Here is a 25,165-nt window from a genome sequence, read left to right on the forward strand (position 1 = left end):
AAAGAGATGCTCTGTGAGCAGAGCTGAGCAAAAGTGAGGCGGAAATGGAAAGGGTACCCTCAAAGAGGATGCCACATCATCAGACTCTAGCTTGGGAGCTACTAGAGAGCTAGGTGTGTTGGCTAAGAGTTGCTGTTTTCTAAAGAGGACTTTAAATATTTTATTTGATTTTATTTGGCTGGTTCTGGAGCTTGAACTCAAGGCCTAGTCATTGTTCTGAGCTTTTCTGCTTAAGGATAGTGCTCTACCACTTAAGCCACAGCTTCACTTTTTTTCTTCTTCTTTTTATTATCAAAGTGAAGTACCGAGGGGGGTCACAGTTTCATATGTAAGGTAGTGAGTACATACATTTCTTGTTCGACTTGTTACGTCCTCCCTCATTTTTCCCTCGCCTTCCCCCTCCCCCACTTTGACTTTTTTTTAGTAGTTAACTGAAGGGATGAGTCTCACAGGCTTTCCTTCCTGGGTTGGCATCAAACCATGATTTTCAGATCATGAGTTTTCCCTTCCCTTACACTTCCTGAGTAGCTAGGATGATAGGTGGGAGGCACTGGTACCTGGCTTGAAGAGGACTTAGCTTCCTACAGGATGGCTGGGTATGTCAGTAGCAAAGTCTGGTGGATGGTGGGCACAGGCCCACAGATGTGGGGGGATAGAGCTTGGAGGCAGGGAAGTGGTTTAAGGCAGCATTTCTGCTTCCTACAGCCAGGGAAAACCTGGCTATAGGCCAGCATCAAGGACCTACCATAGGGTTTTTGCATGGCTATAGGAGACTGGAAGCTGCTATTGGGGATTGGTTTTAGTCAGGCTTGGGTTTTGCTAGGAGAACACAAGATGAGGGAGAAGAGCAAGAAAGCTGAGCATATGTAAAGGATTGACTGTAATGATTGACTTTTTTTTTTTTTTTTTTGCTGGTCCTGGGGCTTGAACTCTGTGCCTGGATGATATCCCTGAATTCATTTTGTTCAAGGATAGCACTCCACCACTTGAGCCACAGACCCACTTCCCATTTTTTTCTGTGATTAATTAGATAAAAGTCTCCTGGACTTTCCTGCCTGGGCTGGCTTCAAACTTCAAGCCACAGATCTCAGCCTCCTGAGCCTCCTGAGTAGCCAGGATTATAAGCCTGAGCCACTGATGGCCAGCTCTAATGACTAACTTGATCTAAGCTGAGAGGGGAGGGAAGAAAAGTGAGGTCAAAAGAGGGTCAGGGGGAAGGGAGAAGGAAAATGGAGTAAAGGAGAAGGAAAAGGCAGAAGGCCCAAAGATCTATAGGTTCTTATGATGAAGAAGGACGAGCTGAAAGACAGACATCTTAGTGATAATGGAAGGTGGCAATGAAAGGCAATGACAAAATTAAATGTATGTCTCTGGGACCAGAAGAGTGAGCAGCTGAGAATGATGAAGTGAAGGATCAGTTGAAGACAAACTCTTAACAGGCTGACAGGACAGGGGACCACCAACATGGACAATGGAATGATCAAGAGTTATATCGTGAATGGCATTAGAGTTGCAGAGAGCCAAAAGTAACGGGAAGTGACAGGAAGACCTCACAGAGACTTCATGTGAGAATATTTGCTGGAGAATATTTGCATGAGGAGAAATAGGATCTGATCATTGAAAACAGGACTTTGTAACATTCTAGATCTCTGTTACAATCTTTCTGTTTTGATATTTTTTTTTTTTGGTCTATTTGGGGTTTGAACTCAGAGCGTGGGTGCTGTCTCTGAGCTCTTTTTGCTCAAGGCTAGCACTCTACCACTTTGAGCCACAGCAGTTTTGTGGTGGTTAATTGGGGATAAGAGTCTCAAGGGGACTTTCCTGCTCTGGCTGGCTTTCAACCCTGATCTTCAGATCTCAGCCTCCGGGGCTGGGGATATGGCCTAGTGGCAAGAGTGCCTGCCTCATATACATGAGGCCCTGGGTTCGATTCCCCAGCACCACATATACAGAAAATGGCCAGAAGTGGTGCTGTGGCTCAAGTGGCAGAGTGCCAGCCTTGAGCAAAAAGAAGCCAGGGACAGTGCTCAGGCCCAGAGTCTAAGCTCCAGGACTGGCAAAAACAAACAAACAAACAAAAACAGATCTCAGCCTCCTAAGTAGCTATGAATATGGGCATAAGACACCAGTGCCCAGCCTCTGTTCTGACTCTTGACGAGATATAATTGCCTGAACTCTGAAAGTAGAGGAAAACCTCACCGCCTTCAAAAAATGTAACTTGATTTCTTTATGTCACCTAAGGGATTTGTGCCCATGTTCTATTGTGAGGAATCTGGCCTTTTCCCCAGGCCTGTTTGTGGCAGACTGCACAGAAGCCTCCATCCTCTCCCACACACGCTCTTTACAAAGTGATGCTGACACTCCTCCACTCTGAGCTGGACCCTTTTTTTTTCCCCTCCCTCAACCAATAGAAAGTGGAACAAGAGATGCTCTGTCATTTCTGAGGCCAGGTTGTAAAATACAAAGTGGTTTCAGCATGCCACCCCTCCTCAAGACAGCCACCATGTGGTCCGGAAGCTCAATCACGTGGAGAAGCCGTGTGTTGGAGCTGACAGCCCTAACGAGGTCACCAAGCAAGGGTCAAAATCAACTGGGAACATGGGAAGGAAACAGCCATCTCGCGGTTCTGTCTCCCTCTCTATCTTTAATGGAAGCCTTGGACATTGAGTAAATTCCTATGAACAGAAACACTGGGAACAAATGAAGAGTGCTGGAGTAATTTTGTTACATAGAAATAGTTCTTCGCAGCCTGGGATAGGATGCTTTTTACCTTCCAGCACTGATGTAACAGGTCCTACAGGAGGCTAATGTCAGTCCTGTCCCCATCTTTCTGTACTATCACCGTGCCTTTAAGTGACTTGATGCTAAGAATACTCATCCTCACAATTACTTTTGGATGGGGAAAAAGCAACACAAATTTGTTAGCTCATCAATTTCTGAACATTTTCTATGTTTAAATGTAACACTGGGTAGAAGATACAGAATTTGAGAATAAAAACTTACTGGGGACTGCTGCAAATGCGATGAGAGGGGAGAGACTAGAGGGTCAGGAAAGGTGTGATGGCAGCCTGATCTTGAAAGATGAGTCAGGTCTGGCTAACAGCACAAGAAGAGAAGAGACACAAGAAAGGACTCCCTTGCATAGTGCAAGGGTGAATCACTAATTACAACAAGATGAGATGTATGCATAAGAGGAAACAGATAGGTTTTCATTTGTATCAAAAACCAAACAAGTGAAATGGTACTGTGACTTAAAGTGGTAGAACACTAAGCCTTGAACACAAACGCTCAGGGACCGGCTGGAAATATGGCCTAGGGGTAAAGTGCTCACCTCGTATACATGAAGCCGTAGGTTTGATTCCTCAGCACCACATACAAAGAAAAATCCGAACTGGTGCTGTGGTTCAAGTGGTTGGGTGCTAGCCTTGAGCAAAAAGAAGCCAAGGACAGTGCTCATCAGGCCCTGAGTTCAAGCCCCAGGACTGGCAAAAAACAAAACAAAAGCTCAGGGACGGTGTCCATGCTGAGTTCAAGCCTTAGGACTTGCACAAAAATGTTAAACCCAAAACAAACCCAAACAAGGCGTAGGCTTGGTAGAGCACATCTGGAATGTTAGCACATAGGAGGCTGAGGTAGGTAGATTACAAATTCAAGGCCAACCTATTCTGGTTTACACAGTGAAATGCTGTTTCAAAAGCAAATATACCTACACACATGCCTGCACAAAACAACAAACAAGGGATTTGAGTGTACATTTGTGTTAGAGTGGTGTTTAGCATGTGTAAGCCCTCCCTGGGTTCAATCCCTCTCTCGGTTCAACCTCCATTAAAAAACACAACAAAACAAAAACACTAAACCCAAACAAGCAAAAGAACAATGCCCAGGTTGAGATTAAAATCATAATGTCATGCATGAAACAATGTTTTGCAATTCCATTCCCTTTTGGTAAAATGGGATAGTAGGGACCTACATCATGAATCTGCTGTAAGGATTAAATCAATTAATATAGGGAAAGCACGTGACAATGATTGGTGATGGTGGTGATGATGGTAATGGTGATACACCTACATGGTGCTTAGCATAGGGCTTTCCACCCACAGTCTTATTCCAGAGTCTGTGTTTGTAACTATCATGTTATATTCTAATTTTCTTCTTTTTTTTTCTTCTTTTTTTGTGAGTCCTGGTGCTTGAACGCTGTGCCTGGCCCTGAACTCTTCTGCTCAAGGCTAGTGCTCTACACCTTGAATCACAGTGCCATTTCCAGTTTTCTGGTGGTAAATTGGAGATAAGTCTCACAGACTTTTCACCTGGGCTGGCTTTGAATCCTGATCCTCAGATCTCAGCCTCCTGTGTAGCTAGGATTACAGCGTGATTCACCAGCACCCAGCTCTAATTAAGCTTAATTATTATAATTATTACTGACAAGGGAAAGATGTGTGAAAATGACATAAAAAATGTAGCCTGGCAGTATATTCAATAGAGGTAACATAAAGAGCATCTGTAAAGAGGTGGTAACAATCCTGGGCATCATGGTGGAGAGGCCTAAAGACATACAGAGAAGAACTGGAGGAAAATGATCAGAATAGCATAAGGACAAACAGCCAATGGACCTGAGACATATTGCCTTTGAATAATAGTCTTAGGAAGGACAGAAGAGCTGCCTTTTAAGGACCGAAGCCCTTCCTGGAACAATGTAAGAAGTAGATCCTACACAGGAGGATTCTATTGTTGATGTTACATTTAAAGTTCTAGGTGAATTTCCTTTGGCGTACCCTACGTGGTTACTGTATATGACTTTGGTACACTGGGTATTGTATATATGCCTACCTGATCTGGGGAAGGAAAAGAAAAACGAGGGTATAAGATATCATAAGAAATGTACTCACTACCTTATTATGTAACTGTACCCCTTTTACACAACACCTTGTCGACAAAATTTAATTAATAAAAAAGAAAAGAAAAAAAGAAGTAGATCCTAGAACAAGGCCAAATGAGGATCAGCTCTAGGGAGATAGATTTCAGCTCAACATTTGAAAACTTTCTGATATGATGACTCAGGACAGACAATGCGCATCCTGTTCCAAAGGCATCTGTCTGTCTGTGGAGCCCAGAAGTCTGATATGGGACAGATGGGTGGCATGGTTGGACAACTATAACATCATCCCATTGTAGGTCTACTGGTTCATGATGAAGCAGGTTGTTTCCTTTAGAAGCAGCCTGTAATATTTTGGTTATCTCTCTTCTCTTTTAAAAAAGGTTTGTTTTCATCTGTGTGTGTGCGTGTGCGTGCGTGCATGCATGCGTGTGTGCACGTGTGTGGGGGGGAGGCTTGAACTTGCAGCCTGGATGTTGTCCCTGAGCTCTTTTGCTTAGGTCCAGCATTCTGTCACTTGAGCCATAGCTCTACTTCTGGATTTCTATGGCTAATTGGAGTTAAAAGTCTCATGGATTTTCCTGCTAGGGCTAGCTTTGAACCACAATCCTCAGATCTTAGTCTCCTGAACAGCTAGGATTATAAGGCATGAGCCTTTGGTGCGGGATATTTTTCCTTTTTTTTTTATGCTGTCTCCCCCCCCCCCCCCCCAGTACTAGGGCTTGTACTCAGGGCCTCACTTTGCCTCAGCTTGCTCGCTCTAGGCTGGTGATCTACCACTTAAGTCACACCTTTAGCCTGGGTTTTTGCTGATTAATTGGAGGAGTCTCTTGGACTTTTCTACCTAACTGGTTTTGAACTTTTACCCTTCAGATTTCAGCTTCCTGAGTAGTTAGGATTACATGTGTGGGTCATCAATGTTTAGCTTATTTTATGGTGTTTTTATTTTGTTTTGATACTAGATCTTGCTATGCTGCCTAAGCCTGCCTAGAATTTCCCAAGTAGTCTAGGCTGGACTTGAATTTGTGATTCTCCTGCCTCAGCCTTCTGAGTGCTGGAATTACAGGCATGCTTGTAAAATTCATTTTATCTTATGTAGGGCGATCATTGTTTTGAGAGCACATTGCCATAGAATGACCCGCGCTTTTATTTATTTATTTATTTATTTGTACTGGGATTTACACTCAGGGTTTAGTAGGTGCTCTACCACTTTAAGCTATGCCCTCAGCCCTTTATTTTGATTTCATGATTTCTCTTCTTTCCAGTCCTAAGGCTTGAACTGAAGGCCTGGGCACTGTCCCTGAGCTTCTTTTGCTCAAGGCTAGCACTCTACCACTTGAGTCTCAGCGCCACTTCTGGCTTTTTTTGTGTATGTGGTACTGAGGAATCGAACCCAGGTTTTCATGCATGCTAGGTAAGCACTCTACCACTACGCCACGTTCCTAGCCTGCTTTCGTGATTTCTTAGATAGGGTATTGTGCTTTTTGCTGCAGTTTGCCCCAGGTTGAGCTCCTCCTATCTATGCCTTCTGAGTCTCTGAAGTTACAGAAGTGAACCAGTTCTCCTGGCCCAGAGACTGGATTTGATGAGAAAACCAGAGCCAGGGATGTGACATGTTGGAGGGAGGAGAGGGAGATGTGACATGCTAGAGGGAGGAGGAGGGGATGTGACATTTTGGAGGGAGGAAGGGGAGCAAAGGGGCAGCATGAAGATACTGGGGAATTGGAGAGGGGAGCAAAACAGGAGTAGTAAGTGCCAAAATGAGGAAAGCAACAACTCTCCCTTGAAATGAGCTTTTAAAGGCCTGGGAAATAACTAGTTGGAGAGGGACCTCAGGACCACAGGTACAGTTATCACCTGGGGGCTTGTTAGAAACATGGACCAAGGGGCTCTAATGGAGACCACTGAGACAGAGCCAGCATTTTAACAAGTTCCTAGGTGGTTGGTGCATGAATTAAAGCTGGAAAGCATTGATATGGAGATCATCATAGGCTCAGATGGGCTTCTCTGAAAATTGAGTGGGGAGGAAGGCTGTGGTAACAGGAAGTGCTTAGTGCGGAGTCTCGTCTCCATGGGAACGGCCCAGCTGTGCTTGCAGCTCAGCTGCTCCAATTATGTCTGTCTTTTTTATCTAGTCAGGTTCAGAACAGTCGTTCAGATTTGCATAAGGAAGCCGGTGGTAATGGGCTCCTGGGCACAGGTATTCATCAGGTACCTAATTAAGCCATCTTGGTAAATCATCTCTAGAGTGTCGGTTATTATTTTAGGAACCAACATAAAGAGAATGATAATTAAAAGTAACACTGTGGGTGGGAATTTTTTTTACTTCATTCCAGTGGTTGGCAAGTAAAGCACCTTGGGATTTTTTTTTTCCAAAGGTAACATTTCTACAAATTCTCACAGATCATGCAACCTCAAAGCTTGTCTATTTCCACCCCCCCCCCCCACACTTCCTCTGCTGCTGCTTTGGGTTTGTGGCTTTATTCTGCTGCTGTTTTTCCCCCCTTTCCACTGAGCTTTTTCTGATTTTACTTTCTTGCACTGGGGGAAGGGACTGCTTCTAGATATGACATGCTATCCAAATCCTAAAATGCTAAACTGAACCAGCAGGCCATTTCCAGGTGAAAAGACAATTTCACACTTCACAGATGACCCTACATGGGCATTTTCATGAGGGTACTTTCCCATTTTTAGTTCCCCATCAGGATGGGCAACCAGGGATCTGCTGCTCAATTGAAAGTTCATCTTGTAATGGCTTACGGCCTGTCCACGGCCTTCAGGCCTCCCTGCTCTGCCAAATGCACAGAGGAATCTAGCAGCTCCGCTCTTCTCTGGAGACTGCTAGGATCCTGATGTACCACATTTCACTGCCACGTGTCCTTCCCATCCCTCACACTCTGCTACGTGTCTACTACCTGAGCCACCTGACTACTGACACTCACTGATCTGTCGTCCACACCTTGACCTTCTGCCCTTCCCATTTGACAAAACTTGACTGTGGAGCACCCTACAATCTGCTTCCTCTGTTCCTGACTCCATGCAGTTGATAGAAACTGGAGAAAGCCTACAGAAACACTCATTGCAGCTACTGCAGATTCATGGTCTTAGACTTTTTAGCCAGATTCTTAGGACCTTTTCAGGATTGTTTCACTTAAGTCAGTTCTTCTCCCTAAAGAAAAGCCTGAGCCAGGCGCTGGTGGCTCACGCCTGCCATCCTAGCTACACAGGAGGCTGAGAGTTGAGGATTGTGGTTTGAAGCCAGTCTGGACAAGGAAGTCCCTATGACTTTTATCTCCATTTAACTACCAGAAACCCGGAAGTAGAGCTATGGCCCAAAGTGGCAGAGCATTAGCCTTGAGAAAAAAACTGAGGGAGAGTGCCCCAGCCCTGAGTTCAGGTCCCATGACTGACAAAAAAAAAAAATAATAAAGCTGTCCCTTGACTCCTATATTCCCACCTCATAGAGGCCCCTCTCCTCTTCCTTTCATGGCTTGTTGGAAGAGTTTTTGATACTACTTTTCATTACCTTATATAGGCAGCTGTCAGGATGTTCTTGAAATAAAAGCCAGAATGTCTCACAATTCTATATTTAAGAAAGTTGTCTTAGCCAGGCACAGTTAGCTCAAGCTTGTAATCCTAGCTATTTGGGAGCCTGGCATAGAGAGGATTGAGATTTGAGGCACACATAGACATACACAGGATGCCAAAGCAACGTATGGTGGCGCGTGACTGTCATCCTTGTCATATATAGTTCCAACCTAGCCAAGGTGGAAAAGAGACACTATCTCAATGGAGGAAAGCTGAGCGCAATGGAGCCTCCCTGTCACTGGGAAGAAAAAACATAGGTGGATCACAGTCCGGGCATATGTGCAGGGGGGAAGTGAGACCTTATTTATCTGAAAAACAACCAGTGCAAAAAAGGGCTGGAGTTGTGGCTCAGTGGTAGAGCACCTGCCTAGCAAGCATGAGACTTTGGGTTCAAACTCTAGACCATTTAAAAAAAAAGTGCCTTCCTTGGGAAAAAACTCCATTGGTCGATATTTTCAAACACTCTCCTTTCTGTCATTTCTCAACACTCACAATCTGGCATCTGCTCTATTCATGCTGTTAAGCAGGGTCAGTAATGACAATGACAACTACAGCCTTGCCTTTTTCCCAGGTCTCTTCTCACTTCACTTCTCTCTCTAGTCTGTTGGCTACTCTAAGACTGCCAGATACCTTTTCTCTTTCTTTCGCTTTCTAACCTTGACCATTTCCCTTAGTACCGTTAGTGTGGGCTTTTCTTGGACCTTAGGTATGAGGGATGCTTTGGAGGCTCCTCTGCATTTGGTCTTCACATTAGTCTCCCCAGTCTAGGTTTCCTTCTTGGAAGTGTACAAAATTCATGCAGCTAAATTGCATCTCCAGTTCCTTTTTCTCTCCTAACATCATCTGCCAACTGCTTGCTGAACATCTCTATCCGCATGCCTCACTAACTTTTTGGCTAACAGCCCCACTGTTGCATTCTGTGCTTTGGTATGCTCATGTTCCCCCCTGCTAGGTCACTTCATAGACACTAAGAAGCCTCCCTCTCCTCAGGGCAAGCTCAGGAAAGCCTCCTTTCCTTGCTTCCATGCTCCCTTCGACCAGTGGGCAGGATATCAGTCCTTCCACTCCCTGGGAGCTTCCCTAGGGCACAGACAGTGCTTCCTTGTCTTTCTAGGCCTCAGGATGCAAGTGGCAGTCAGTAGGGGCTCTATAAATACTACCAAAACCTAACTCATTTGTTCTGTGAACTCACTTGAATTAGTCTCTAACCCATTGTTCAATCTCCCAGCTCCCCTCCCCTCTCCCTTACCACCCAGTCCAGAATGAAATGCCTTTTAAGCATTGCTAGGTACCTAGAATGAACTAGAGCCAGCCTTTGTTCAGAGCTGGAGGGAGAGAATGTGGGTATTCAATTAGCTCTCCAAGAATGGTGGTCAGAGCTCTAGCAACAAACTCTCCTCCTGATGAATTCACTTGATGTGAGCCTGCAATTTTCACAGGAATTGTGCATAGCCTGGCCAAGTGCTAATTTTTGAGTTTTTATCCTGCCAAATTTCTACCATAACGGCTCATGTTTGCCAAGCTTATAGCAGTGATGTGTTTCCTAGCAGGGACAGGGAATACAAGTACTTTAGGAAGTTATTGTGGGGGTTTCTAAAACTGTTCCTAGGGCCATTTTGTAGAGAGGGATTCAGTCAGATGTCCTGTGGGAACATCACTACCTGGACAGGTCCTTGGAGCTTTGACAGACCCTCCTTGAGTACTGTCTAGGATGGACTGTCACAGAACAAGCAGCTCTTAGTCAGGGGCCACCATTCCATAAGATTCAGGGTCATGGCGTATGCCATATGGCTACCGTATATGATTTTGGTACACTGGGTAATGTATATATGCCTACTTGATCTAGGGAAGGGAAAGAAAAATGAGGGCGTAAGATATCACAAGAAATGTACTCACTGCCCTATTATGTAACTGTACCCCTTTTGCACAACACCTTGTCAACAAAATTTAATTAATAAAAATTAAAATAAAAATTAAAAAGATTCAGGGTCATGACTTTAATCTTCAGTGTTGCCCAAGTACTTCCTGAACTTGGAGCCTTATCTGGTTGACAACAGAATCTGTGTTATGGGCTGGGAATATGGCCTAGTGGTAAAGTGCTTGCCTCGTATACATGAAGCCCTGGGTTTGATTCCTCAGCACCACATATATAGAAAAAGCCAGAAGTGGCGCTGTTACTCAAGTGGTAGAGTGCTAGCCTTGAGCAAAAAGAAGCCAGGGACAGTGCTCAGGCCCTGAGTTCAAACCCCTTTACTGGTAAAACAACATCATCATCAACAACAACAAAAAAACAGAATCTGTGCTATGTACTTGGTTATGTTCTTCTTATCCAGTTTTGTTCAGTGTTACTTTCTAAGGGCTAGCACAGTACTCGGCACATAGTAGGTACTTAATCCTAGTTGGTGATGGAAGACCAAGAGCTGAAAAAGCTCATGAGCTTGTATCCTGAATGTAGGAGCTAATGATGACAATGAGAACATGGTGCGTCAGCTTTTCACTTGTGGAGTGATGGGGGCGGGGGGCGGCTGCCATTCTACACTCCACATACTAATGTTCGGCCATGAGTTCTAGCTGATGAATCTGTGAAAACCATTTCATATGGGGGATCTAGCAGAAACAGAAAAATTGGCCATCTAACTCCAAGTCTGTTAGACACGGACAGGATCTGCTGTTAGACATGGACAGAATCCCCAAGTTCAACTCACACAATCCCTTTCTAATCAGGTATTACACATTTGGTTGTTAAGATCCACATTTTCTAGGCTGATGAGGGCATGGCTGGCGAGTAGAGCTGAGGCCTTTATCTGATTTTTCTGAATCCAAATTCTTATACCATATTGCATGAATATACTATATTTAAAACAACTGTAAAGAAGCAAAGAGTAGAGAGACGGGTGTGGGGGAGGAAGCTGTTCTTAGGTTGCTCAGATTGGCTCTTGCTAGGTTTAATTAAAAAAAAATTTTAACTTAGCATAAATTAGTTTTTCCAGCTTCAACCCAAAGCAGTCAAACTTGAAAATCCCTACTTTGGTTCTGCAGCTAAATCCTGCCAGACCTTCTGGAGTAGATAAGGAGTCTGAACACAGGATGAATTTTGAGCAGCTTATGTCATTACAAAAGCCATGTGCGAGAAGGAATCTATTATTTCCAGGAAGTGGGGGACAGCTTTCTAAGGAGAAAGTATGAGTGTGGAAGGATGAATAGGCGTTTATGCCTCAAACAAGGTGGGTATTTGCAGCCTCTGTAGGCTGGAGGCAGGGAGATAGGCAGAAACAGGTAAAATATGAGAGCTACACAAGAAATGGGGCGCTAGGGAGAGGCATCCAAGAGGTGTTTTTTTTCTTTTCTTTTGGAAAGCAGTTGATTGTTGATTATCAAACTAAGATTTACGTTTTATTTTATTTTTGCTGGCACCAGTCTTTCAATTCAAGGACTCATATTTTCTTGGTTTGCTTGGCTAGTGCTCTATCACTTGAGCCATGTAACCAGGCTGAGGGTTTACATTTTAGATTCATACCTTTAGGAAACAGAGTGAAGATACTTTTGTTGTTGTTGTTGCTGTGGTTGGTGGGGCTTAAACTCACGGCCAGAGCTCTGTCCTTGAGCTCTTTGGCTCAAGGCTAGCTAGAGCTCTACCACTTTGAGCCACAGTTCCACTTCTGGCTTTTGAGGGGTTAACTGGAGATAAGGGTCTCATGGGGACTTTTCTGCCCAGACTGGCTTGGAACCTCTATCCTCAGATCTCAGCTTCCTGAGCTAGGATTACAGGCGTGAGCCACAGGCACCTGGCTTGAAGATATACTTTGAAGCAATTGCTAGGTGATCCTTCGATCCATTTATTTATTACCAATTTATGAAGCCCAGGCATTGATCTATATAAGAGAAAAAAAAAACTCAAGGAGGACAGAGCTGATGGAAGTAGAGTCATATAGCAAATATGACACACTGCAGAGATAGAATAACTCTGAAGATAAAACTCAGCAGGCCTGATGAGTAAGACATGGGGAAGGGTGGAAGGAAGAAGCATCTGTAGGAGATTTTTGTTCGTGTTAGTAGTTGGGCTTGAACTAGTTTAGCTTTTTCACTCAATGCTGGCATTCTACCACTTGAATTATAACTCTACTTCTTTTTTTTTTTTTTTGCTAACTGAAGATAAGCGTCTCATGGATTTATCTGCTTGGGCTGGCTTTGAACTGTGATCCTCAGATCTCAATCTCCTGAGGAGCTAGGATTACAGTCCTGAGCTACTGGCTTCTAGCTTGTGGGGATAACTGAAGCAAATACTACGCCTGGAATTTTAGTATTTGATGAAGTCTAAAGGACTTTTCTGTCAGGAGCTCCAGAAAGATTAAAACCCACATGCTAAGCTTTGAAGATCAAAACAGTGTTTATCCATAGAAACTGTGAAACAGGAGGCTACTTTAGAATTTGTTATTTCTCCAGGGTAGAAATGCAGGCCTGCTCGAGAAGTAATTAGATCAACAACTGAATTGTAGGTTGAACTGAGAAAGGTGGAAATAAAATAGCAAAGTCTCACTGGGCCTTTCTCCACAGCCTTGTGGTGAGCCTTTTCCTACTAGAATTCTAATTTTGTCAAACTGGGGTTGCTTTCAGGTAATTTTAGAATGAGCTTTCCAAAATGGAGCAGATTAAAGACAGCAGGTGAACACAGGTGGGCTGGGGAACTAAAGGGTTGGCGTGAGTTTTCATCAACACAAAAAAGATTTTCTCAGGGAAAAGAAGATTTTACACAAAAACACAAATGTGGTCAAAGCATTTATTTCTGCTTTGTTAATCCCTTACTACTAACAAAGGAGAAAAAAAATCAATGTGCTATAAATGCTTCCAAAAGCCTCTCTGTAGTTGCGTATGTGAGTGGTGTTTGGCCAGATTGCTTGGCCACTGCTCCCTCTCTCTATTCTGCCATGGGTGAAGGGAACATTGATAAGCCTGGGAATAAAAGAATCCCTTGAAGAAGCCTCCGTTGGATTTTTCTCACTTGCTGACAGTTAGCTGGCTTAGTTTTGGAGTAGGGCCAGATTCTTCTTGCTATCACAGGACAGGGCTGTAGAATCGGGTCTGACATGGTGTATGGAGAACCAGCACCAGAGTCGTCTCTGTCCTGAACATGACTCTATACTTTTCCTTCCTGGTAACAGCTTCTAAGAACTCCACTTCCAGGAACCTACAGGCCCAACTCTGCCTATAGTAAACAAAGCAAACATATTCAGGAGGAACAAAGATGCCCCAAGGAGAGAAGGTCCCATCCTAGGTAAGAGTAAATACTTCAGGGGCAGCAAAGGTTGTTTGGTTTTTAGGGGGGATCCTTGAACTCAAGGCCTGGACACTGTCCCTTACATTTTTCACTCATGGTTCTACCACTTGAGCCACACCTCCACTTATGACTTTTTAGCTGTTTAATTGGAGATAACAGTCTCATGGACTTTCCTGTCTGGACTGGTTTAGAACCTCAATCTTCAGGTCTCAGCCCCCTGAGTAGCTAGGGTTACAGGGCATAAGCCACTGACTCTCTGGCAGAAAGGAGCCTTTTAATGTAGGAGACTTGGAAAAGGGGAAGAATGAAGAGACCGCAGCATATACACTGATGACTTCAGTGCTTTATTGCTGTAAGGGCTCAAGACCCATATCTTCTATAACTGCCAATGGAAAGGCATACAGGAGAAAAGTCAGGGTCCCAAGAGTGCCAGAAGTTTGTGGGCCCTTCTTGGAGTAGAAGTTTAACTAGAGGTTTGCAGTAAAAATGGAAAATATTTTCATCACAGTGTACTTGCTTTTGTTCTCTGTAATTGTATGCCATACTACAGTTTTTCAATGTGACAACACTTAGTAAGCAGGTGACAACATGGAGAATGGTACTTTACCTCTCCCCAGACACACAAAGGAATGTAGACACACAAAGGAATGTAGGTCCTGTTTTACTAAGTACTCTGGCTGCAGGATTACAGGTAAAATAGTAAAGTGCTGCATTCTGATAACAATGTGTTTGCCCACTATCTTTAACCCAGTTGAAAAACATCCTTGAATCAGCATCTCCCTTTAACACAGCTTCAGGTGGGGGAAGAGAAAAGGAATAATAAAAAGTAAATAATTTTGATTTGTTTTTTTCTCTCCAGTCCTGGGGCCTGAACTCTGGGCCTGGGCACTGTCCCTGAGCTTCTTTGTGCTCAAGGCTAGCACTCTACTACTTGAGCCACAGCACCACTCCTGGCTTTTTCTGAGTAGTTTATTGGAGATAAGAGTTTCAGGGACTTTTCCACCCAGGTTGGCTTCGGACTGTGATCCTCAGATCTCAGCCTCCTGAGTAGCTAGGATAACAGGTGTGAGCCACCAGCACCCAGCCTTTGAAATAGTTTTTGAAAGAGAACAAGTAGGTTCAAAATAGGTTTAATTACAAAAACTGAACAAGGAAACAAATATACAAGTAGGACTCAGAAGATGAGCAAAACCACTGATCTTTGGAGTAAAAACCTATTCATATATATGCAAGGAGGCTGGGGTTGGGCATAATTTTCTGCTCCTGACTTCTGGCGACTTCAGCATCACCAAGCAGTAATCCCAGGAAAAATCATGGAGAGGAGAAGGCCATGAAGGAAGCCATCACCCCTTGCCCTACTGTGTGTGAATGCTCCAACTAATGAAAGTAAAGGAGTAAAGCTTTTCTTTGATCATGTTTGTGAATTTTCTCTCACAGGTGATTTTCCTATTGCTTTCACTAGTAATGACCAACATATGTATGACCAAAGTATATTACTCACATGTATGAAAATATCAAAGTGAAAATTCCACACTGTGACTTGGATGCCAGTGGCTCATGCTTGTAATCCTAGCTACTCAAGAGGTGGAGATCTGAGGATTGCAGTTCCAAAGCCAACCAGGGTAGGAAAGTCTGTGAGACTCTCAAAAAAAGCTGGACGGGGGCTGGGGATATGGCCTAGTGGCAAGAGTGCTTGCCTTGTATACATGAGGCCCTGGGTTCGATTCCCCAGCACCACATATACAGAAAATGGCCAGAAGTGGTGCTGTGGCTCAAGTGGCAGAGTGCTAGCCTTGAGCAAAAAGAAGCCAGGGACAGTGCTCAGGCCCTGAGTTCAAGGCCCAGGAATGGCCAAAAAAACAAAAACAAAAACAAAAAACAAAAAACAAAAAAAAAAAAAGCTGGACGTGGAGCTGTGGCTCAAGTGGTAGAGTGCTATAATCTTGAACAAAAAAGCTCAGGGACAGTGCCCAGAGCCTAACTCTTAGACCTAGGACTAGCACAAAAAAAAAAAAAGGAAAAAAAACCTTCCACATAGTTAACAGGTACTAATAATATGAAAAAATGATCTTTCAACATAAATTGACCAGCATATGAATTTGAAATTAAAAAAAAGAAAAGAACCAGTAGGATGAGCTATGTCATAAGACACTGTATGTTGCAACAGAGCAATGACCTTTGAGGCTACAGCGGGGTTCAGAGAAGAATTTCCAGCTCCATTTTGACTGTCCTGGAGTTTTCTTTTTCTACATTCCCTTTGTCAGACTGAAAAGGCCAGACAAACTCATGCCTTTCATTTCAGAAAAATTCCTCTCTCTTCCCTTTCTCCTTTGAAAATAAACATGGTTTTCTTGTGTTGTTTGCAGGAAGGTAGAAATAAGTTGAGTAGAAGGAAAAACAGGGAAGAAAATAAAGAGAAGCTGTGATATAATCTGTACAAAAGGTGGCAAAAGAATAAAAGTAGAGAACTAACAACTCTGTCAAATATTTTTTTTCTTTCTGAGAGGAGAGAAATCTTTGCTCACCACCCTAAACCAACTAACCTCCCTTCCTCCCTCCCTCTCTCCCTTCCTCCCTTCCTTGGTTTTTGGTGAAAACTCAGGACCAGAGTGCTGCCCTTAGCTTTCCTTAGCTTTTAGCTCAAGGCTCTACCATTTGAGCTACACCTCTATTTCTAGCCTTTTGATGGTTAGTTAATTGGACAGTAGTGTCTCACAGACTTCTGCCCTGCTGGCTTTAAACCACAGCTACTCAGCTGTGCTTATCTAAAATTGCAACCTAAACTTTTTTCATACCAGCTTATTGTAAGTTCTGTGGAGTATGAGTCTAGTTAGGAACCTAATTTCTTCTCTCTCTCATTTTTTTTTTCCAGTGCTGGCATCAGACCCAGGGCCTTGTTTACAATAGAGAAGTTACAGAACTACATCCCTAGCCCTAGGGACTGAGTTTTACTAACTAAGTAGGTGTGAATCCCAGTAGCTTTCTACCACTTGTTAATCATGTAATCCTTGGGTATCAGTCCATTTTTATATTGCCACAATAATATAGTTGAGAAAAAAAGACATATAGTTCACAGTTTTAGAGGCTGAAAAGTCAAGATTAAGTGACCTTATCTTTTTTGGCCTCTATTAAGGAACCTTTAACTGTTTTACAACATGGCAGAGAAGCAGGAAGCTCAAGTACATAAGGAGACCTCCTTTATAGGAGATAAATACAATAAAGATCCACTTTTATAAGTTTTCACTCACTCTGAGGGACTGGCATTAATTCCTTCTAAAGATGGTGACCCTGATTACCTTGCACTCAGCCTTAACTCTTCAACCTGGATCAAGTTTTTTTGTTTTGTTTTGTTCTGGTTGCCAGTCCTGGGGCGTGGCCTCAGGGCCTGAGCACTGTCCCTGGCTTCTTTTTGCTCAAGGCTAGCACTCTGCCACTTTGAGTCACAGCGCCACTTCTGGCCTTTTCTATATATATGGTACTGAGGAATCGAACCCAGGGCTTCATGTAAACGAGGCGAGCACTCTACTACTAGGCCATATTCCCAGCCCCTGGATCAAGTTTTTTCCAGCATATAAACCTTTAGGAGACACAAATCATATCCAAACAATAGCACCCTTATTGAAGCTAAACTCCTTGTTCTACAGTTTCTTCATCTGTTAAAAAAGAAGAATGAACAGAGCCTACCCTACAAGGTTGTAATAAGGCTTCTGTACAGTCTTCTTTGAAATACTAGCTATTAGAAACCCTCCCCTCATCTCAAAGGTCATTTATAATCTTTTATTTACAACTAAAACACCCCCACAATCTCTTGACATTGCCTTTCAATTCCCAGAAGTCTTAATGGATATGGCCAGTCTAACAGGTTTTTTGAACCATGTCTTAGGGAAGTGGTCTTGTGATTCAGTCCACCTCTAGCTGAATAAAAACTTGAGATTGGGGCTGGGGATATAGCCTAGTGGCAAGAGTGCCTGCCTCGGATACACGAGGCCCTAGGTTCGATTCCCCAGCACCACATATACAGAAAACGGCCAGAAGCGGCGCTGTGGCTCAAGTGGCAGAGTGCTAGCCTTGAGCAGGAAGAAGCCAGGGACAGTGCTCAGGCCCTGAGTCCAAGGCCCAGGACTGGCCAAAAAAAAAAAAAAACAAAAAAAAAAAAAAAAAAAAAAAAAACTTGAGATTGGCTTTAGGTATAGCAATGAGTCTGCTCTGTATGTACTAGCCTTGAATTCACCCAGGGCCAACTTAGGCCCAACTTAGTTCCATAGAATCTGGTGTAGATCTACATGGCCTGCACAATTTCTCCTGGGTGCTTTGGAAGGACAGCCCTTCTCTGGGACTGGTCCTGCTCTTTTCATCAATGTCCCTTCTATTTGCAGAAAAGAAAACGAGAATTTAATGTTAAAACATTACACAAAGACCAAAGGTCCGCTGTGGTTAACAGCAAAGCTAAGACAAAGAATTGTTACCTGCCGGAGTCCAGAGGTTTTAGCTCCTACTCAATTTAACAGTTTTTCATTATTAGGACAAGTATAGAATTGTACCCTAATGCTTATTATTATTAGTTGCATTAATACTGGGAGCTTGGACTCAAAGCCTAAGTCTTATTCCTTCACTTTTTCACTCAGGCTGGCACTCTACTACTTGAGCCAAAGCTTTTTGGTGGTGAATTGAGGATGAGTCTCAAGCCGGGCAAGGTGGCTCACGCCTGTAATCCTAGCTGCTAAGGAGGCTGAGGATCGCGGTTCAAAGCCAGCCGGGGCAGGAAAGTCAGTAAGACTCTTATCTTCAATTAACTATTAGAAAACTGTAAGTGGCGCTGTGGCTCAAGTGGCAGAGCACTAGCCTTGAGCTGAAGAGCTTGGGGACAGTGACCAGGCCCAGAGTTCAAGCCCCCTAACAGATAAAACATAAAAAGAATGAAGAAAAGAAAAAAGATTCTCATGGACTTTACTACCTGGCCAGCTTCAAATTGCAATTCTCAGATCTCAGCTTCCTGAGTAGTTAGCATGATAGTTAAGGCCCACTGGCCTGGCTTAAAAGAGTTTTATGAATCCATAAGATTTCTAACTTAAGCTCTACTATGCTTTGCCCCATTTGCCTCTTAAATGATGTCAAATAATCTTTAGATGTCAGAGATGATGCGTTTTTGTGATTTCTAGCTGATCAAAACCCATAGGATGGCATGAGACCATTTTGCAAGTCTTCACAAAATGATACATTTATCTTATTTCACAATGTACATTATAAGTTACCTGGTTCACTCTATTCCTTATCAGTCACAAAACAGCACCCATCACTATGTTTTTTCTTTTTTTCTGGTAATGGGGTGTGAACTCAGGGCCTCCATCTTAGCTTTTCCTATTCAAGGCTGGTGCTCTACCACTTGAGGTATATGTCCACTTCAGGTTTTTTGGTGGTTAACTAGTGAGTCTCATAGACTTTCCTACTCAATCTGTGCTGGCTTAGAACCTTAGCCCTCAGATTGCAGCTTCTCTGCATAGCTAGGATTACAGGCATGAGCTATCATCTTGAACTCAAGGCTGGAGTGCTGCCAGTTCACTATTTATTTTTCCTTAAAGTTTGAGCATATAGTTCTAATGTAATCATTATGCAGTTTGGATGTGATGAGTCACTTGCTCTTGCTCATCTAGTGAGTCATTTAAATATTAGAAACTGACACGTTACCAAGGCAACTTAAGAGCCTTTAAATCCAGCCTTGGAGCCAGGAACAGATTCAAAACGGGGATGCCAATGTTTGCATTCTATTTATCTCAATTTCTCATTGTTTTTCCAATTCTTTTTTTTTTTTTTTGCCAGTTTTGGCTGGGGCTTGAACTCAGGGCCTGGCACTGTCCCTAAGCTTCTTTTTGCTCAAGGCCAGCACTCCACCACTCCACCACAGCACTTCTGGCTTTTTTCTGTTTATATGGTACTGAGGAATCAAACCCAGGGCTTCATGCATGCTAGGCAAGCACTCTACCACTAAGCCACATTTCCAACCCTCCAATTAGTTTTATAGTCACTATATTTCTCGAAGTTTCTAATTCCTAATTTCTTAATTGTTTCTGTTTAGTGTACAGGCTCATATGCTTATTTTTTTCCTTATAAAAATGTTATTTGTGGGGGCTGGGGATATGGCCTAGTGGCAAGAGTGCTTGCCTCATATACATGAGGCCCTGGGTTCAATTCCCCAGTACCACATATACAGAAAATGGCCAGAAGTGGCACTGTGGCTCAAGTGGCAGAGTGCTAGCCTTGAGCAAAAAGAAGCCAGGGACAGTGCTCAGGCCCTGAGTCCAAGCCCCAGGACTGGCCAAAAAAAATAAAATAAAATAAAATAAAAATAAATGTTATTTGTGGGCTGGGAATATAGTACTTGCCTCCTGTACATGAAGCCCTGGGTTCAATTCCCCAGCACCACATATGCAGAAAATGGCAGAAGTGGTGCTGTGGCTCAAGTGACAGAGTGCTAACCTTGAGCAAAAAGAAGCCAGGGACAGTGTTCAGGCCCAGAGTCCAAGCCCAGGACTGGCACAAAAAACAAAAACAAAAAAAATGTTATTTGCTGTCATAAGCGCAACTCCATTATGTTAGAGGCCAAACTAAAAGAAAAGCCCTTACCTAGTACAGAGCACATTTCCAGGAAAGGAGTAGTTAACATCTTACAGTCTTTTTTAAGTCTTCAAATTTTCAAACAATTTTAGATTTACAGAAATGTGATTAAAAAAATAGCACAACTCCATTGTACCCTTTTGCCCAGCTTCCCCTGTTACATAAATATGGTACAAATATCAAAACGATAAAAAGAGTCTAACATTGGTATAATGCCAACTAAATTATGGCCTTGAGCATTTCACTAGACTTACCACTAATGTTCCTTCTTGATGTTGGAACCCAATCCATAAATTTCTCATTGTAGAAGGAAGGAAGGAAGGACAGATGGACAGAAGGAAGGAAGGAAAGGAAGGATGGAAAGAAAGAAAGAAAGAAAGAAAGAAAGAAAGAAAGAAAGAAAGAAAGAAAGAAAGAAAGAAAGGAAAACAAAATTAAGCTCACTAACCTGTAGGAATCAGGGTTTCATCCACAGGCAGAAAAGCATCAGCTGCTATGGAGACTTCATGGTCATATATATTTGGAGAGCCCTGGGAAGGAACAGGAAAGAGAATGGAAAGACTTACTGCTTAGTCTTACTTTACATATTTGCTTTCCTGTATAATGTTTCTTGATAAAATGTTTTCATGCATCGACAGAAACTTTAGAAATCCTAATTGATGGATGGTGACTGTTAAATACAATCACTTAAGTGGAGGCAGACAGGGCCATTTCCACATTTAGCCACTGATGACTTTGCTCAGTTTTTCTTGTTTGTTTCATTTTGTTTTTGTTTCTGTATCTGTGCTGGGGCTTGAACTCAGCAGGGCTTCTCCATATCTTTGCTTTTTCAATCAAGGCTGGATCTCTACCACTTGACCCACATCCCCACTCTCAGCTTTTTGCTTGTTAATGGAAGATAAGAGTTTCATGGGCTTTTCTGCCAGGGCTGGCATTGAACTGTGATCCTCATATCTCCATCTCTGGAGTAGCTAGGATTACAGGTATAAGCCATTGCGCCTGGTTTCCTGATGAATCTGGAAGAAGTTTTCAAAGTCTGACCCCAGTATGCATTTCCTTTCCTAAGTAGAACATCAAAGTGAAAATCAGAGTGCTCACAGTGACTGGAGAGCCTTCTAGACCTTGGCTTCTTAGTGGAGGGGGTTCTGCTCCAGGAGCCATGCTGACTGACCAGTCACTAATAAACACACAGGTCCTAGGCCATCAAGGCAGAGGCTCTACGCTCATTAGCAGGAGGCATCCATTACCCCCTCTAGCACTGTTCCCACTTAGGCGACCCACTCCCTATCACATGTTACAAGTCTCAGAGTCAGAATAGAGGTCCCTGCATCTGAGAGATGTCCCTTTTGGGGAAGTCAAAGGCTAGGCTAGGAAGCCCAGGTGAATGGTCAGAAGGCCTGAGGTCTATGAAATTTTAACTATCACTGAGTGGCCCAGGGAAGCCACATAGCTTCTTAGAAACTCATTTCTTTGGGTATAAAATTGGGGTGATGCTGTGTGTCAGTGGCTTGGGCCTATAATCCTACTACTTGGGAGGCTGAGATGTGGGGAGCAGAGTTTGAAGCCAGCCCAGGCAGGAAAGTCTGTGACATTCTGATCTCCAACTAACAGGCAAAAAGCTGAAAGTGGAGCTGTGGCTCAAATGGTGGAGTGCTAGCCTTGAGTGAAAAAGCTAAGGGACAGTGCTTAGGTCCTGAATTCAAGCCACAGCACCAGTAGAAAAGAAAAATAAAGATTGCGGTAATGATCCTCACTCCTTCCAAGTCTTCTTTTAAACTATTTTTTTAGCAAGTGCATATTGTTCTCTTAGCAATCTTCAAAGTACTTTATCTAGATACATATTATGTGTATATACATTTGTAAACATATATATGTATATATACACATTTCTAATATGAATAATCACTTTAAAATTTTTCCATATTTAAAATTTTCATCACGGAGGGTACAGAAAGAGAACTCAGTAAGAGCCTTTGTTTAATGAATGCTCCAAAATCATTCTCAACTGGGGATAATTTTGCCCACAAGGAAAACTTGTCAATGTTAAATTGATGCCCCTGCTTGCAGATGGTGATGCTATTGGCAGGTAGCGGGAAGAGATGAAGGATGCTACTGAGAACCCTAACAGCAAAGGAAAGTTGCTCGACTCCCACTGCAATGAAGAATCCTCTAGCCCTAAATGTCAATAGAGCCAAGGCTGAGAAACCATGAGCCAAGCTGAACTGAACCCTGCTCGATTTCAGAGTGGAACGGAGACTGCAGGTTGCCTAAACACAGATTCCATGGTCAGAAAGACTCAGGCCACAGAGTCATTCTAAGAAGGAAGGCCAAAATTTAGTGATCCTGCACCTCCACATCTAAGCATACAAACATGGGTTTAATGACACTGCTAGGAGATCCCACTGGTGAAGAACTCATTTCCTCATCTTCTCCCAGTGTTTCTGTGCTGGTCAGGGAGGGAGAGGTTGGGATACAGGTCAGGACAGAAACCTTTCTTCTGCTCACACTCCCTCTCAGAGCTACTGGCCGGCTCCCTGTAGTGACCTGGAAGGCAAGTCTACAATAGAAAGCATCCGTACTGGTGCCTAGCACCGTTCTGGACAAGAGAGTGCCTTGCCAATGTGGCTGCCCCTGCTGCCATCCTCCTGTGCCTCAGGAAGGTGCTGGCACTGAAGAGGCCCCTGGGACTGAGGGCAACAGAGACGAGGAGAGAGGATCTGGATAAGTTCCCTGCCTTAATTTGCCCAATACTCAGATCAACACGGAGGTTTAGTTTTATTCTGTTTTATTTTTACAATACTGAGGATTGAACTCAGGGCCTTTGTGGGCTTGACCAGTTGGTACAAGGGTCCTAGTGGTACTAGACTGGGAGTGACATGCAGACAGCTGAAGTCACCCCCCCCAAAAAAAAGAAAAGAGCCCCGAATGACTGATCTCCTCCATCCTTCCTAGGCACAAGTCAATCTTGAGACACATAGTTCCTCTAACATTATTCTGTGAGGTAAGTCTGAAGAAGATGAGTTACCTTCTAGGCTCTTAACCCAACATTTACTCAGATATTCAATTTCCTCAGGTGCTTGCCTCTGTCCTTCCATTCTTTTTTTTTTTTTTTTTTTGCCAGTCCTGGGGCTTGGACTCAGGGCCTGAGCACTGTCCCTGGCTTCTTTTTGCTCAAGGCCAGCACTCTGCCACTTGAGTCACAAGTGCCACTTCTGGCCATTTTCTGTATATGTGGTGCTGGGGAATCGAACCCAGGGCTTCATGTATACGAGGCAAGCGCTCTTGCCACTAGGCTATATCCCCAGCCCCCTTCCATTCTGGTACTGGGGATAGGGCCTAGTGGCAAGAGTGCTTGCCTCATATACATGAGGCCCTGGGTTCGATTCCCCAGTACCACATATACAGAAAATGGCCAGAAGTGGCACTGTGGCTCAAGTGGCAGAGTGCTAGCCTTGAACAAAAAGAAGCCAGGGACAGTGCTCAGGCCCTGAGTCCAAGGCCCAGGACTGGCCAAAAAAAAAAAAAAAAAAAAAAGATAAATACAGTAGACCCTTGGTATCCATTGGTAATGGTTGCAAGGAAACTGCCATCAAGGGAAAAAAAAAACCCAAGAATTCTCAGGATGCATATAGTTTGGCTGTGTCATACATATAGTGGTTCTGGGCATCTAGAACTTGAAGTCACATGGAGAAGGCTATGTTACTCTCAAAAAACCATGGCTGTACACACAAAACTGCTCACATCAAACTCAATTTTATTTCATGCTCTTTATTTGGAATACTATGAATGCTTGATTCATTTCCCCCTTTCCCCATAATACTGCCGACTTATGCCTAAAGATGCCTTTGAATAACTAAAAATATTTCTTTTATTACATAACTTAAGCATGCTTACTTTTTGAGTGGCAGATTTTCACATAAATCCAGGGCAAGGGAACAGCAGATAATGATTTAAACATAATAAGTACCAGAGGACTAAACTGGGCTCCGGTGGCTCATGCCAGTAATCCTATCAACTCAGGAGACTGAGATCTGACGATCACAGTACAGAGCCAGCCCAGATGGGAAAGTCCGTGAGACTCTTACCTCTAGTCAATGACTCTAAATGCCAGAAGTGGAGTTTTATCTCAATGGGTAGAGTGCTAGCTTTGAGCATAAAAGCTCAGGGGCTGTGCCAGGCCTTGAGTTCAAGCCCTAGCACTGGCACAAAAACAACCAACCAACATTCAGGAGACCGACTGAGGGTTGCTCTGCATGAGCTATGCTGTGAAATGCATACATGGGAATTTCAAATTTTTTGTTTTGAAATTTCTTTAGATTCCCCCCCCCCTTTTGTTTTTGCCAGTCCTGGGGCTTGGACTCAGGGCCTGAGCACTGTCCCTGGCTTCTTTTTGCTCAAGGCTAGCACTCTACCACTTGAGCCACAGCGCCACTTCCGGCTTTTTCTGTATATGTGGTGCTGAGGAATCAAACCCAGGGCTTCATGTATACAAGGCGAGCACTTTACCACTAGGCCACATTTCCAGCCCCTACTGTAGAACTTCTCATAAAATAGAATTACACACCCAGGGCTGGGAATATGGCCTAGTGGCAAGAGTGCTTGCCTCATATACATGAAGCTCTGGGTTCGATTCCCCAGCACCACATATATAGAAAACGGCCAGAAGTGGTGCTGTAGTTCAAGTGGCAGAGTGCTAGTCTTGAGCAAAAAGAAGCCAGGGACAGTGCTCAGGCCCTGAGTCCAAAGCCCAGGACTGGCAAGAAAAAAAAAAAAGAATCACATACCCTAGCCACCCTGCCTGTGAAAGTACATTTCTG

General features: G+C 43.5%; 1 protein-coding gene and 1 long non-coding RNA gene across 2 annotated transcripts in view; one reads left to right on the forward strand and one right to left on the reverse strand.

Moving 5' to 3' along the window:
- The window catches only part of Galm (galactose mutarotase), a 48,716-nt gene that overhangs the window by 9,696 nt on the left and 13,855 nt on the right, over positions 1-25,165 (reverse strand). The window contains exon 4 of the mRNA XM_048353093.1: positions 20,797-20,878. Coding sequence (XP_048209050.1) covers positions 20,797-20,878 — 82 coding nt within the window. The remainder of the gene's footprint in view (positions 1-20,796; positions 20,879-25,165) is intronic.
- Positions 16,556-17,529, forward strand: LOC125356541. Its single transcript, XR_007211923.1, has 2 exons — positions 16,556-17,067; positions 17,295-17,529. It is a non-coding gene; the product is annotated as an uncharacterized LOC125356541 (long non-coding RNA).

This window comes from Perognathus longimembris, chromosome 8 (genome assembly GCF_023159225.1).
Source record: "Perognathus longimembris pacificus isolate PPM17 chromosome 8, ASM2315922v1, whole genome shotgun sequence".
NCBI lineage: Eukaryota > Metazoa > Chordata > Mammalia > Rodentia > Heteromyidae > Perognathus > Perognathus longimembris.